Source organism: Wyeomyia smithii, chromosome 1 (genome assembly GCF_029784165.1).
Source record: "Wyeomyia smithii strain HCP4-BCI-WySm-NY-G18 chromosome 1, ASM2978416v1, whole genome shotgun sequence".
Taxonomy (NCBI): Eukaryota; Metazoa; Arthropoda; class Insecta; order Diptera; family Culicidae; genus Wyeomyia; species Wyeomyia smithii.
In genome coordinates this window covers 29,138,222-29,155,194 of record NC_073694.1, presented here as the reverse complement: position 1 = coordinate 29,155,194, position 16,973 = coordinate 29,138,222, and the positions used below count along the sequence as shown (strand labels likewise).

General features: G+C 38.4%; 1 protein-coding gene across 11 annotated transcripts in view; it reads left to right on the top strand.

Moving 5' to 3' along the window:
• The window catches only part of LOC129721463 (proton channel OtopLc), a 163,728-nt gene that overhangs the window by 102,685 nt on the left and 44,070 nt on the right, over window positions 1-16,973 (top strand). For 2 of the 11 annotated variants that reach the window (XM_055674125.1, XM_055674098.1), the window contains exons 1-2: window positions 13,911-14,045; window positions 14,856-15,309. The exons of 7 other annotated variants lie outside the window; for them this stretch is intronic. In XM_055674125.1, the coding sequence (XP_055530100.1) occupies window positions 15,116-15,309 (194 nt within the window). In that variant the 5' untranslated portion in view covers window positions 13,911-14,045; window positions 14,856-15,115. Of the gene's footprint in view, window positions 1-13,910; window positions 14,063-14,855; window positions 15,310-16,973 lie in introns of those variants that run through there. 2 more of the 11 variants (XM_055674108.1, XM_055674116.1) reach the window with 2 other exon arrangements.

Sequence of the window (16,973 nt, the reverse complement as noted above, 5' to 3'; positions counted from 1 at the left end):
GTCCTATGATGGAGCGCATATGGAGTTTTCATGACTGCAATAAACCTGGGCCAACTAGCCATGACACATGTATATAGCTGTTGTTAATAGGTTGTTATAGCCGCGTGGTCGGCATTGAAGGTTTTATGTTTTGGTTTTATTTAGCACTAAAAAACTTAGATATAACCTATTTTGTTACTTGGGAAAAGAAACTATTATGAAAAGTACTGAAATTGTTATATTTTCGTCGGACGTGAGTACGAAAACTTACAAATCTTGTACAACTTTTACAAACAGATTTACGGAAATTGATTTAAAATTTTAACGTACAGTCAATCCTACTCCGCCAACCCAGCAACTGGTTAATCCCTCCACGTCTATGAACGTTTGCAATGCCGAGCTAGCCGTTTCTAAAATAAAGCTTCCTGAAGTAAAACTTTCCACTCCCGATGGTTCTCTCACGGAGTAGCTTACTTTTCGGGATAAATTAAAAAATTTGATTGACCCTAATCCTCAACTATTTGATATCGATAAATTCTCCTAATTTGTAGAGCCATTGTCCAAGGATGCGAAAAAGGTAATTGAAGCTATAGAAATTGTTGTATTCCCTTAATCCCGCTCGTTACTCAGACCGACCAACAGAAAATCAGTCTATTTTTAACCTAGAATCAAATGTGAAGCAGTTTGCCAAATTTTGGGAACTAGTTACTACTGGGAACTAGCTACTCCTCCAGTATCATATCGACCTAAGAGACAACTTGTGAAGCACACTTCGCGGATACTACAAACAGGGATGGAACAGGTCACTTTATTGTGGTCCTTCCAAAGAAGCCATATGTTCTTCCACTATTGGGAAATTTATATGAAATTGCCAAATGACGCTTTGTTTCACTGGAGCGTCGTCTCCTAGCGAACCATTGACGAATATCAGAGCTTGAATCACATGGAGCCAATGGAAGAAGATATCACTACGAAACTCCGCGTCATATTCAATGCCTCCTGTAAAACGGACACTGGCATCTCACTGAATGACGTATATATGGAACCTTTGCTGCACCCTATCTAGCTACTAAATGGCCTCAACACCTTGCTAAAATTGGAAGCACTGCATACACTGAAGCTGCTGCTGTTGTTTGCCAAATATTTTTAAATAGACGATATGATCAGTGGAGTCAACGGCCTTGAGGAACAAAAGGAATTGATTTTTTTGTTGTTGGGGGAATGGAATTATGTTGTCCAACGGTGTGAACTTTTGCAATTAAGGAATTGTTTGGCCAGTCCCTAAAACTTTCAAACTCAGCTGGGCTCAGCTTACGAAAGTGGTCTTTCTATTGTTCATACATTTTGGCCCACTTACTTACCTTACCAAACAGTCCCTTGCTACACGTAAGAGCCGTCTTCATTTCACTCGGTCCATGATTTCGCTATCTCTGTAGTCTGCATAGGATCCGAAGATCGTTTTACATCTGATCAATTCACCTTGCCCGGTGTGCATCTCTTCGTCTTATCCCTGACGAATTGGTTTCAAGAACCATCCTTACCGGGCTGTCGTCCGACATCCTTACGACATGCCGAACGATAGATGGCTTCCCAAGCAGCTTCTGCAGTTCGTGGTACGCAACACCTTTCTCTCAAAGACCTGGTCAAAGGTCTGGTCCTCCGAAAGCATAATCTATGTCTTATAGCCGTAGAGGACTACCGGTCTGATCAGTGATCAGTGAAAAGACACCAACTATTCCCTGTGATATTCTCTGTATCAATATCGAAAAATATTGACAGAGTCTCCCCGTCCAAATAGGTCAATTTATGTTTGCTTCCATGAACCTAGACTAATTTGATGTCTCGAAGATGAAGGATTTTCGAAAAGTTTGAAACAGCCTATTTTCTTGAATAATTTCTAAACCTGTCGTTGGAGGGTAATAAAAACTGATGTCTTGAAAGAAAACATGCTGAAAAAAGCAACAGTACCGTACAGTATATGTGTAGCAGAGTGCCGCTGGTCACTCGTCGTTTACCATTGCAGCGGTACGCGACTTCTATTCGCGTGCAATGAAAGAAAAAGTGCAATGGTACTGCTAATGGCGATTGAAAGTTTATCTCAAGAATATGGTTACCATGAAAAGCATGAATTACTCACCAAGAATTGAACAATTTTGCAACGGTCAGTAGTTATAAATTATTTTTATTTCATTTTATTTTCGATATTCACTAAATCATGATCGACATAATATTGAAAGAATAAATTCCAAAATTTTCAAAATTATCGAAGAGTGAGGGCCGGCGATTGCTTGTAATTTTTTTTTGTCCATTTACTAAGATTTATTCAGAATCTTTTTTTCTTACATTTCAACATTGCTAGATGATTTTTCTTAATTTTAACGTAACAAATAATATACGTATATTAGCTTGTCTATCAAAAAACAAAAGTGAGGCTTTTTAAATTTTAACTTCGTTGTAATTGTTGTTTGCTACGATTTCGTTGCTGGAACTTGTCAATAATTTTGTTTGGCATATCTTCTGATGTTTAGTGAGCCTATGTAGAGGCGGCGAAATTATTATCATAGTTGATTCTATAGTAAAATAAAACAAAACCAGTCATTATGATGACGTAAGTATTTTCGGATTTGAGAGATTTGGTTGGATTTTGGAGGTTCATGAGGAAAATATCTTGTGCTTACTTAACAGCAACGACACACCTGTATCGAAACAAAAAAAATGTTGTTAGAACAAAAAAAAAATACTATGGGCACAATATCGCCGAGTGTACACGAAATTTACTCGAGTGGTTTTAAGTTTATTTTTAATAGAAGGTTTTGAGGGAAAGCCGTGAATAAAATTACGTAGGGGAACTGCTCCATTATTCATCTCAGCCCGTATATTCATCTCATTCAACATGTAAATACAATTGAAAATAGGAAAAAAACGCATACTTTCTTCTTAAACCAATCTGCTAATCCATGGAATGGATTCTTCTTAGTTCACTTTAGATTTCTCATTAAGTAGAAACCTCAAAAACTCACTTAAAAGCTCTAAATTTGATATAACAGTCAGGCATCTGCACTCGAAAACTCATTTAATTCAATCACCTACCTCAGAAAACAAAATCCGCGCATTGCTCTGTACGGCTACAACGGGACTCGTTCAGCAGCCAACCAAAGTTTTTCTCATCACTAGCGGACTATTTTTTAGTTTAATCGCTAAACAAAATCACTCACTACACTAAGAATACTTTAATCTTTGAAACGTTCACCTCAAATTCCCCAAAACCAGCTTGAATTAGCAGAAATATATGAGGTGAATTTCTACAATTCTTAAATTTTATCTGTATGTATTTTCATCTGTTTTCACTGCCTTGAAGAAAATAAAAAGTTGCCAAATCGGTTTCTGTTAATACGTACAAAACATACTGAAAATGTTGAATTATTCCGAAATAATTGACATAAATGGACAGCACTGCAGTGGTTACCTAGGTTACCATATTTGCACGTAAACAACTACAGCGGATATCTAGGTAACCTACTACGACAGTCTGCGGCTACGTTCATGATGAATGTGATTCATTTATGGTTAACAGTGTAATGAATATGGGGGCTTCGTGAGATGAATAATTGAGCAGTGATTTAAGTTTTGAGATGGATATGGAAGCGTTGTGCAAAATGGTTTGTTTTACAAAATTCAGGATAAATCTAGTCAAGTTTACTAAATATACAATATTGAACGATTCTATAAGAGCACATAAGCGTATTTTGTTTATTTGCTCAATGATTTCATGAAAATTTGTTGTTGAATCAGTGCATTCTTCGTGAATATAGGCTTAATGAGATGAATAATGGAGCAGTTCCCCTAAGTCACTGAATAAACGAATTGATTCTGTCTGCGGACTCAGTAAACTTTGAATCTAATTACACTGCAGGGCTTAGTTTCACGTCACTATTTCAAACAACTCTTAGGGCTGTAAACCTTGCGTATTCAATGTTAAACTTTCTGAAGAATCTAGAAAAACAAATTGAACGATAGGGTCCTTTACGTCTCCAACACTCCAAAACATCAAAAAACGGTCTGCATCATACTTTTCGTATATTTTTTGTTTTTTGAAGCACAGTTGTATTTCTTTCCTGGAAAACCCCATATTTCACCTTCAATTTGAGGCCAAAAGATTCAAACTCGGCGAAACGGCCTCAAAGTTACAAGTATTTAAAAATAATTAATTTTCAAATTATGTCACCCTAAGGGCCAAACAAACAAATACCTATGAGTCTTAAATGTTTCGATAAAAACAACTATAGTGGTTTTGAGTATCGAAGCAAAAGAAATTTCGAATAGCCCTTTTTGCATGGAGTTGCTGAATCACAATCAGAGCTGCGATTAATCCTAGCAACATGCTGACTATGACGAGAGAGAAAATATCATCGCACTCGTTTCTTTCTCTCTTGAATAGCCAGCAACCATCACAGTAAGCGTGGAGATCCGACAAGTGATTCAATATCTTGTCTCTTTTGTTGCCATTTTCGGGTTCTCATTGTCAATCGTCGTGAATATACAGAGTTCACTGGGAAATATCACTGCAATGCAAATCAAGGTGATTTTTGGAATATCAAAAATCGTTTTAGTAGCGTGATTATGTCAGTGCCAGCTTGAAGTTTGTTGCTATCAGGATTTTTTAAATTTGATCTGCTTTGCGTTCCGTGACGATCCCAACTCAAGATATGGCCACAATGAACTAGGTTTATAATTTCAAACCAGTGGTTATAGGTGTCGCTTGGTGGGCTGCCACAACAACCCCGAGTATTCGGAACACAACCGGAACAGGTCCGCATTTTTACATTTTACAATGAGAGGCATGGTAGGATTTTAAGCACTTCTAAGCACTGCTTTAATCATCGTTACCATGTTACTGAAACATGTTCCGGCCATATATCCGAAACCAATCGATTAACTCCGGCCATCCTCTTCGTTAAAAGAAAATATGAATGAAAACTAGGAGAAGCAAAACCGTTCCGAACCGAAATTGAACAGTTTCAAAGTTGAACCGTGCCAAAATTTAACAGGATCTGTATATAAATATACATACCCATACATATTTAAAATTTTCCTGTTTTGCCACCCGCGATTCATTTTTTGCCGCGAACTAACACTGTCTTTAGTTTAACCTACAACAAGCAAAATATTCAAGAATGAAATTAATGAACTCTTGCTGTCAAAAAACAAATGAAAATGCAATATTATTTTTCAGATATGAGATCATTTGAAAAACATTAATAGAATTTTTTTTATTACAATTGGTGTTATGAAGAAGCATATTCTCTACTAAGAAAAAAAAATGATAATACAGATTCAAAATGTACCAAACTAAAATACGCTCAGTTACAAAACGAAGTAATAGTTGTTTATTGGCAATGCTTCTAGTCGGCGTGCAGCCAAACCGAACCAAGCGTTGAAAAACATTTACCGCCGCAATTGCTGTGTACAAGCTGTTACAGAGAACTTTTGTTATAATATCGTTATCAAATGCTCAAACGATTCGTTACTTCATAATAGATAGATTATTACTTCTCATATCCACTGGGTGTCAATAACTCAATCTGAGAAAACGGCGTTTAGTTCGGTCTGATCGCACGCCGACCATATATCAATATCATACATATCAATTGAAGAAAAATCATTGATTTTATGTTTGATATCCTCATAACATCATGCTGTCAAAATGAACTTGATATTTCTGCTGGTTCAATCTCAGTACAGCCATACCCGAATGATCGAGAAATATAGAAAGAAAAAAATGAGAGTGAGAGTTGACGCTAAGAGAATCATTGTAACATCGCAAGCTCTTTTGTAATGAACCATGCATCGTAGTTGGCTGATTCTGGTGTTGCATCATTTTGGCGTAATGTCAGTAGTATGATATTGACTTTCCGCAGCTCTGATCACAATACAAACATTTATTTCAAACTCATTGAAATCTTTTGTTCACAAGATAGGATATCGGCCCTATTATCGTCAGGTTTTACTTATTATCGTCAAAGGGATAAATGATGTCCAAGATCGTTAATTTCTTGCTTAATTGTTCTTCATAACGCAGAGCACCTTCCTACAAAAGATTAGTTCTCTTTGACTTCATTGACCTCCCGGACGATAATAGATAAAACCTGACGAAAATAGAACCGATACCCTACATAATAACTATTCTCACCATTCTTAATGAATTTTTGTTTTTAGGTTTAGTTTGACATTTCTCGATTTTTATTACTTATATCGTTTAAGCTCTTTTACGTCTACGGTTTCAACTCTTCTCAATCCGTTTGATTTTTATACCTTTTTGCCTTTCTCCTAGAAAGGTATAGCAATCACTGGAAAAACCAAAGGTATAAAAGTGCTCCAAAGGGTCGAATCTCGTATATCAATCGACTTAGTTTGACGAGCTGAGCATTTTCTGTATGTGTGTGTGTATGTGTGTGTGTGTGTGTGTGTGTGTAACGCTCTCCCAATCTCACTCGATTTTCTCAGAGATGGCTGGACCGATCTTCATGGAATTAATCGCAAATGAGAGGTCTAGTTGCTCCATAAGACCCTATTGAATTTCATTGCAATCGGATTTTTAGTTAGAAGGTTATGTTCAAAAATTGTTAGTTTAGTTAGAAGGTTATGTCAAAAATTATCTCAGAAACTACTCAACCGATTTTAACAAAATTGGTTTTATATGAACGAGCTACTTAAAAAACTCTTAACTTTTGGGTTTCATGAAGATTAAACTTGTGGTTCACAAGTTATTTAAAGAAACGTGTTCTGGAGAGTGTTTAATCTTACTCATGTTTCTCAGAGATGGCTGAACCGATTTCCACAAAATCAGTGTCATTTGGAAGGTCTAATTACCCCATAAGACCCTATTGATTTTTTTTTGCAATCGGACTATTACTTTGCCTGTTATGTTGAAAAATGTGAAATCCAGCTTTAAAAAGAAACATATTCTGAAAACTACTTGAACTCACTCACTTTTCTCAGAGATAGCTGCACCGATTTTCACGAAATCAGTGTCAAATGAAAGGTCTAGCTGACTCATAGCACTCTATTGAATTTTACTGTAATCGAACTGTAACTTCGTCTGTAATGTACCGAATTGTGAAAATCACGAAACTTAATTATCTCAGACAGTACACAACCGATTTGATCAATCGTATTATCAGATGAACGGGCTAGTTAAGGGGTAATTGATGAATTATGATTTAACACGTGGTTTCAAAGTTTGGCTGCCCTATACGTTCCCATTTCATTTGATTTTAATCGAACCAGGCAACCGTTATGTATTAAATTGTTAATAAAACAACGAAATTCTATTATCTCAAAGATTACACGACTTATTTAAACATAACTAGTGTCATACGAACGAGTCATCTCTCAAACTTACAAATAACAAACTTAATAACAATTTGATATGTGGTTCAAAAGTTATGGAAAGAAAACAAATTCAAAGGCTATTTAAAACTATACCTGCTATGATCAGTATATGTGGCCACAATATAATTTAAATGTGGTATCGTACCATTTGAATGTTCGCGGTATCGCTCGTGATTGAATCGTTCGAAATTAAGTATCATTACTTTTATTTCGCTATTTCTTGAGCATTGACATTACGTCAAATTTCATATTTTATACTTCTATTACAACATCATTATTTCGGAACCCAAAAAGTAAATACACATTTATTGGACTGAAGCGTTCATGTAAATCTATTTTTACAAATAATAAGTTTGAATGAGAAAGGCTGGGTCTGACCGCTAGGTGGATTAATTTAGGTTTTTCACTTTCAAATAATTTATCATATTTATGACATCAAAATATGTGGAAAAAAATATGAATGCCATATTTTACTCAGCTCAATTTCAATCCCTTTACCTAAGAATTGTATTATTTGCCTTATAACTAATTCATTTTACATATAATCTACCTACTTAGCCGATTTACTCTACTTTTAGCACATTTACCTTATTCTTTAGTCCCCTTTTTATCACAACAATATTTGACACAATACAAAAAAATGTTTAACGGCGCCAGTTAATTCTAGTGTCTTAATTTCTAAGATATCTAAGGTATCCTTGCTGCCGACTACGAGCTAAATTCAATTCTAGAATTGAAATTAACATGTTGGTTTTTATTTGCTGGTTCTTTGTTTACTGGCTATTTTGACGTTCCACTGAGCCAGGAATCATAGAAGACTTGTATTCCTCGGGCCTTGTTGGATTCGTGCAGGGTCTGGTTGCTGGTTCCAAATCCGAGGTCTAAGTGTGTTCTTGCCGTTTTGTTGGATGTAGGCGGAAGGGAATGGGACTAGAGTGGGGCATGGATGGATTTCAGGAAAACGTATACGAGGGACATGTAGGGTAGGTCACGGCTCGCCAAGACAACACGAATCAATTACAATTCTATCAATTGAATCATCAAATTAGATCTGGCGTCACGGTGTACAGGGCATGACCAAATGCTCTATGTCGTGATAACCTTCTCGACCTACATCCAATCCCTTGAACCACGGAATCGTCGATACCTTGGATATAATTGAACGTAATCACCTTCCCAGTTCCCCTCTGGTCCAAAAATTTTGACAACTGATGATCGTATGCTGACGTACAAGTGCATACCATTCTTTAAAAGCAATTGGTCTTTCATAGATTCCACTGTTTGTTGCGCCCACCTTAGCCAAAGAGTCCGCTTTCTCAGTGCCCGGTATCGAGCAGTGAGAAGGGATCTACACTAAGGTAATCTGAGAAGATTTTTCGGATAAAACACTCAAATGTTCCCGTATTTTCCCCAGGAAATACGGAGAGTGCTTAACATCTTACATCGGTCGGAGAGCCTCAATGGAACTGAGACTGTCCGTAAAAATGAGTCAATGGTTCGTGGGTTTAGTCCCTTTGTTTATTTATTTTTTGTCTATTTATTCATTCAGTTATTTATTCATTTATTTTTTATTTATTTATACATCAATTCCATTTAAAAAGTCCTATCCGATTTTGTTCCGCTTCGATCATACTCAAAATATAACTATGGGTTTGTTTTTTATCGAATTATTTTATACCCACAGTTTTTATCTAGCCCTTAGAGTAACACTTTCTGTAATGGTGTTGTTCAAAAAACGACCTGCTTCAAAATTTTTAATTTTTTAAAATTTATAGTTTTAATTCGACATACTAAACTTTGAACGGTTCTTTTTTTGAGGGACATCCTAGCTCTTAGGTGTCTTTGGCAAAGTTGTTTAACATCCTAAATATTACACTTTGGTGTAATGTAGTGCATTAATAAAGTATTGCTGCGCTCTCTAGAAAGGGAAATGCAAATAAGTAGGCTTTCACGTTTACAAATATCATACAAACCTAAAATTCAAGCACCAATCAGAGACAAAACCAATCAACTTCCGGTAAGTTAAGGATTGTTCGGAGCCTCAAATGAAGCCACAAAAAAAAACTTGGTTCTGGAAAGTCAATCACTTTGCCTCACCCTTTTGTTTATACTCTTCTTCCTTTTGGCTGTTGGAAGCGGAGTTCTGCTTGAATGAAATCAACATTCATCACCTGGATATCACGCAGAAGCTGTTGCGGGTTAAAATTCACAAATCATATCTTTCCATCTTATTTGTGGTCAGAAACAGACATTGTTCCACAAGGAAGTAATGTTGGACCACTCGAATATTGAATACCTTATCATTTATTATTCTGAATGAAATAATTAACCTTTTTTCAAGCCATTTGTGATTAAATTTCTCGGGAAAACAATTTAAAAAAATAAGAAACGCCAAGTGAAAATTTATCTTGTATCCTGTGGATAGTATTTTAACTATTAATTGAAATTTGGTTTTTGTCAAGAATTCTATTTGGTCATTATATTTTTTTTCGCTGCGTTTTTTTTTTGTTTGGCTTTCTTAGTTCCTTACAATTTGTTCTCGGACAGTTTTCATGCGCAGCCACTGGTTTCTGAGCAAGAATGCTTTGAATAGAGGCTGGGCCCTACATGCACACATGCGCCCTTTAGGGAAGTTGTTCTTGAGTCTTCTAAATCAGGTACGTGTGCGAGGTTACATTCAATGAAAAAAACTGTCGATATTAAACCATACATCATTTGGCTTGGAAACGCTCTTATGTGATTTGTCAATTGCTCATAAATACCCTATTCGGAATAATATTTTTGAGATTAAATATCAGGTGATGCCATATAGCATCAACATAAAGAAAGTATTTTTTTTCTATTCTTGCCATCTTATTTCATGCGGCGGTTGTTGTTTTTCTCCCGGATAACAAGGTGTCTAGTATCAACAGTTTATTCCGGCGAAGGATTATTGGAAAAATGTACTTTTTCAAACTACGCAGCCGAAGGTTGTTCCGAATAGCTGTCTGTCTGTGGGAATGGAGTTTTGTGACTATATATGGTTTTGGGAAAGATGGTGCTACACGATTTAGCTGAATTTTTTATGTGGACTTTGTTCGAGATGGCGAAGCTTTTCATACCTACCGCTAATCGAAATTCGAAAGGTCGACTTCGAATGTCATGCGATTAACAACAATTCAAATGTTGTGCTTGCATTGAATATTGACTGAACTATGCAACCGTTTATTTAAACAGCACGTGCATTGCACGGTAAGCGGTATTGTAAAGATAGCATTTTTTAACGTTGTCCTCTTTTATTCTCTCTCTTCAATATTCGCCCGCATTCTTATCTCTACTACAACCCAACCGGCATTGAGAATGAGCCATGTGAGCGTTTTTCTAATCCCGTTATGCTACATGACAGTCATTGATTTAGGTAACTCTCTCTTCAATATTCCCAAAATTTACATTTTTTTATCAAAAAAGAAAACTTTCTGGCCACTGATATAATATTTGAATATTACAGAAATGGCATTAGAAACTAGTTTAGTAGCAAAAACTGCCAATCAAATTTAGATGGAATGAGAGTAAAGTTGTAGGAGTTGTAGAGAGAAGAAACAACCTGTACTTTTCGATGGGGCGGAGCTCCGGAGTGTTGAACATTTTCGGCAAGAAATCGACCTTATTGTCCGCATGCCACTTCAGCACGTCCTTGTAGTAGTGACATGGGGCCAAATCCGGCCAGAAGATTGCTGGGACGTGGTTGGCCTTCAGACGGACAGGTGTTCATCGTGTCCTGGGTCACGAAAGGTGCACTCCGCTTCCCGCGCGTGCAGATGGCTTGCCAAAACAGGAATTTCTTCGCAAATTTAGACATCTTCTGAGTGCGGACATGCTCCGGAACGCTGAACTTATTCTTGGCCGTGAAAAACAGGTTTCCAGGGATCTGTTTGAAGTCGGCCTTCACATATGTTTCGTCGTCCATGATGCAGCATTCAACTTTCGTCAGCATGTTGAGGTACAACTTCCTGGCACGGGTTTTGGCAGACTTGTTCTGCTTCTCGTCGCGATTAGGGGCCTTTTGTACCTTGAACGTTCGAAGTCCAGCCTTAGTTTTGGCCTGCTGGACAAAACTTCGGCTTAGGTGCAGCTTCTTAGCCACATCCCGAACGGAGGCGTTCGGGTTTCGGTTGAAGGCCCCAACTACGCGGTTGCGATTTTTGGTGTTGTACGGAATACTTTTTCCTTCACTTCTGGGCTTCCAATCGGTGGTCAATCGTTCCTCGAACCGCCTAATCACTCGCGACACCGTGGTATTCGCGATTCCCAACGTTTTAGCGATGGAACAATGCGAGAGATCCTTGTTCTCTTGATGAATGCGCAAGATTTTATCACGCACGAGCTGTTCTTTCCATTTCCTCCCTTTCCGCGAGTTTTGATCACAGGACTTTAAAACTTGCAGGATGTAAATAATTCACTATGAACTAAATCCACCCAAATTTTCATTAAATTCTACCCAACGGTTAAAAAGTTAGAGCAATTTCATGGTGTGGCATCGTGGACACCCCTTATAGGTGAGTTTTGAAGAAAATAAACCAAGGAAAATATTATATTGCGATATATCTTTCAATCAACGAAATTGTTTTCGTTTGATATTTTAAGCATTTTTTGTGTTGTTATAAGGTATCATTTGAGATTGTATTTTTTTCTGGCATTGAGCTGGGTATTCAGATATATGTTACCGCGTTTCCGGCCGTTTTGAAAATATTATCAGTGATTTTTTTCTTCTCTCTCATGTTTCTTGGCCTTCGGAGGAGTTTTTTCCGCTCTCAATAATTTGGGATTGATGAATTTTCCCACATTTTCTGTCGTAATTAAAGACACTGAACTAAACACGGTGTCAGATTTTGCCCTGAAAGTTGGTTTTCAGTGAGATTTAGCTCAATTTGGAAATATTTTCTCTTCCATGTTCTCTGTCATTAAAAATATTTTCATTCGGAAATTACATTAGGTTTTTTTTTGCATTTCAAGCTTAATATTCGTTTTTATAGAATTTCAGCTTGATTTCGTATCGGTTTTAATTCACTTTTTGGCCTTTAGAAATGATCTTTAGTCGTTCTGAGCACAATTCAAAGTAATTTTCATTTGGATCAAACTGGCCTCAAGAAGCGTTCTTCTCAATCCCCAGTAATTTGTTGTTCCATGAACTATTTCACGTTCTGTTGTGCTTTTCAGTGGTACTGAACCTTATTCATTAATACAGATTTACAGTGATGTATTCTTATCTTTTCTGCCTTGATGATCTTTTTTCGCCTCTTCTGAGGATTAAAGTATCAGTCTGGTGTGTACTCTTTTTCGGCCCATAAATGTTTTCTTGACGAGCCTATGTATGACTCTTAACATATTCAGATCCCGTTTGGTCTTCGTTTTATTCATTATCACCGGATTTAGGCTAGTTTTGGGACAAATGGAGCCAAGGATGTAAATTATCACTCACGCTCATTTTTTTTCGCAAGCCGATAGCTCATATAGTAAGTTCATTTTTAGACAACTTTGTATGACGAACTTAAAGTCCTCAAGTAGAACTACAACTTTCTTGAAGAGAGTATTGCTCTTACTCAAACACCGGCACCATGAGAGCACATTTAAGAACGATCGTGATAATTATCGCGATAATTTGCAAGAATGTGCTCTTATAGCTCCGGTTTATGAGTACAAGTAATACTCTCTTTGACAAATCATTTTAATTCACAAGCAAACTCTATGTTCCACAAGGAACCAACGTGAGATCTCTCGAGCAAAGAGGCATTTTTTATTTATTGCTCGAAAATAACCAATAAATCAGTGCACATTTTCTACAAGTGGTGATATATTATATGCAGCATTTTTCCAATTCATTCATGCTGAAATTGCTCGAAGAGAACGAAAGAAAAACATGAACAGGTTAATGAAAAAGTCCTTTCAATCCGGCTGGCCCCTTTCTCATTATTTGTTTTCCACAACTCCGTGTATTCCAACACCGTTTCACGAGTTCATTGCCTCGTGCGCTGCGCGGATTCTTTTTGCTACCAGTAGAGGGGAGATTAGTTATTGAAAATATCTAAATCATCTCAATAGCTAGTAGCTGGCTAATCAGATTAAGATTCGAGTAAATCTACCGAACTGTGCTGTGAGATAACACCAATGTTTATTTACAACAGAAACTAAGACACAGTCAGAACATGACTGTTCCAGATGTAGCATAATATGTCATAATATGTGCTGTTTGAATGGACACGATTTTTGTATTGAGTTAGTCTCTACTCCCAACACCCCAGCCCAGAGCGGCTATGCAGTTTCCTCCTCTAATCACGTCGCACCCCGCCTGGCTGGTCGAACGAATGTAACAATCCAGCACACGTCCCCTTGTGTAAGTTTTATCACTGTGAAGAAAGGAGGAAAATAATAATAACAAAAATAAGACGAACGCTGAGAAACAACCTCCTAGCAGCGAGCAAGCAGCGCAAAAGTCACTCACGAGATTCCTGCTGCTGCTGCTGCCGTCGCTAGCGCTGTGGCCACCCCACGAGTTCTGATCGCAGATTCCAGCCGATATCTCAGTCTACATTCGGGCGATTTGCAGTTCACATCGTTTTCGGATTTACGCCATCGTCGTTGTGTCCTGCTAGGACAGTGCCGCGAGCATTAGTTTTTCTTTTAAATTTTTTAGCAAGGTATCCTATTCTGCAAGGTTCAGTTAATTCCATCGTGAAGTGAAGGAAATTTAAAGCAGTTAGCAGACTTTTGCACCGAGCCAAACCCATGGAACCCGCGAGCGGACAAAGAAAATTTTACTCTCAAATTTGCTACTTTACACCTGCAAAAAGTGCTACTGGGAAGACAAAAATCGCTCATTTCGAGGGAAAATTGATTGCAAAACGCTAGCCTTGTCCCGTGTCTAGGACTCAGTGCTACCGTTCGTAGTGAATGAAAACTGTTTGATAACAGATGCCATAACTAGCCTAGAGGAAAGTGGTTTTTCACACACGTCCTGCGGGATTCTTTTCTGAGTGCCGTCCCATTACGGACCCCACCCCAGAAGGGAAGCAAAAACCCATCGAACAGAGAAGAAACAAAAAATCGAAGAGATTTCCTCGGTTCCTGTGCTCCTCTGCTCGGATGGGGAGTGGTTGTTTTGTGTGCGGAAAGCTTCCGGCAAAGGGCGCGGGTAACTCAGTGCCAGCCAGCATCCAGCCCCTGTCGTGCGCGCAGCATCCTTCTCTCAGAGTGGTTCTCATCGCTCCCGCGCGTTTTTGCACACTTCCTTTTAGGGAATTTGTTTTCGAATTGTTGTCTCCCGCTCCCGGAGGCTTTCTGCACACTGGCCGATGCCACTCGCTCGTCTCGAATCTGTTGAACAGTGGAATCCCGCAGGCACTCTCGCTGTGTGAAGGCGCTTGAACCTACGGACGAGGAAAAAAAGGCGACATTTTTACGCTTTTTTTCGGGGAGGAAAAATTAAAAGTGAGCCGAAATTCTTGCAGCATTTACTAACCAGCTTTCATTTGAAGAGAAAAATCAGTGCGAAAAGTGGTGTCAGTGCAGCGAACATTGCATTATCCTCGAAAAACCAATCGTCGTCGTGATACAACAAAATGTCGTCTCCGTGAAAAGCGGAAAAGTGTTACTCAAGAGTTGAAAATTCGTCTGTCCGGTTTGTCAGTGTGAAAATCAGTGCCAGAACCTCGAGTTAGGTTTCACCCCTCGCATCCGAAAAAAGGATTACACGGAGACTTCGGCCGCGATGGTCACCGGTGAAATGAAGGTGGCCACGGTGGACGTGGAAAGTAGTGATAACATGGCCACGCTACCTGTGGGTCGAACCCTCGGGGGCCCAGGAAACGTCGGGGGCGGCAGTCACAGCGATACCGCCGAGAAGAACAACGCCGCCAACAAAGAGATGGAGCTTAAAAATGTAGTCCCAAAGCCACTGCAAAGGTTAGTTTCAGTCGTGGGAAGAAGGATCAAAGCTTTGTATTAATGTATCCTTCTTATTTTTGCTTGTTGGTTAAATTCCCATAAGTAACTCAGAACTCACGGCTTTTGGGTAACTCGGAGACGCTGAAGCTGGTTCCTCCAGACAGCTTGGTTCCTTCACAATCGAAAAGGTTAACCATGTTTCGAACGTTTGCCACTCACCGAATGTTTGGTAGCTGTCGGGATTGGGCTCTGTGGAGAGGTGGCGAGCCTTCATCCCGCTGCGAAGTCCTGGTGAATTTCTGTGCAAATTGGGTCAGCTCTTGTTCGGTTTGAGGCCCGAGAGTAGCCCGATTTCGTTTCGCGAGTGCTCGCTTCTCTGTTCGGCTTTTTCTGTAGTAGTGGCCTACATAGCGCGAACTACAAAACCCGAAACGGTTTTGTAGCCGCAGTGCATAACAAGAAACGGAATGAACACTCGTAAATGCGGGACTTGACCTACAACTCGCAGGATGCTGTTACGAGAGCTTTACGGGCGAACAATTCGCCCGTGCCTTGCCGTCTCTTGCCGGTGAGATTACGGCTGCCACGATGGTCTAACGAGTTCGTTAATCCTTTTGTGGCTAATCTTTGCCAATGATGAATGGCTGCTGCTAGTGGAGCTTTTGTTTGATCACAATTAGGTTACAGCCGGTAGGGTCTGGACTGTCCTGTCCGTAGCCGTAGCGTAGTTTTTCATTCTTGAAATGCTCAAAAACGGATAAATTTAACTAATGTTTAGGTGAGAGATCGTTAGATAACCTTTGAACTTTAAATAAATGTCATCCAACATAAGAGGTTTCAGGTCGGGTTCTAATTTTTATGTATCATATTCAATGAACTACACTAGACAAGCAAATGTAGCGCCGTCTATTCGTCAAATAAATTTTACTCTACCGATTCTACCTACAATATTGCAATCAATACAGACATAAATACAACGTAAAATAGTGTAACTTATTGTGCTTCAAAACCTGTAATCAGCTCTTGTAATAATCCTGTAATCAGCTCTTGTATTTTCAACGAAATTTATCGTTATTTTCCTTGCAAAACACACTTTAAATTGTGAAACAGACAGTCGATTTTGCTGCCAACTTTTTTTCGCCTGATTGAGAAGCTGTCAAACTTCAAGGAACGTTTAGGTAAAATTTTATCGAAATATCAATGAATAACTACTGAAACTCGGTTGTACATGCTGAATATTCGGAAATTTTGAAGGGATGAATTAACATATAAACTCTAAAAGGTAGTGTCCTACATTATAGCAAAATACCTATCATCATTAGAGCAGTTTATGGAACAAACATCAAGGCATTCAAAGCGTAGGAAGGCTGTTTCTAGTTTTCAACCAACAAAAAAGTTGTGTTGCTTCCGGAAAGTGGAAAGCTACGAACTCAAAGCATATCGTTGACATAGAACATTTTTGTAAACAAAGAAAAATGATTATATCCTCCATTTTCATTTGAATAACAATCAAGTTGTCAGACAAAATAGTTTTTGCCTTTCTTCTAGAAAGGTATAGCAATCACTGGAAAAACCAAAGGTATAAAAGTGGTCCCAATGGCCGAATGTCATATACCACTCGACCCCTTTCGACGAACTGAGCATTTTCTGTATGTATGTATGTATGTGTGTATGTGTGTGTG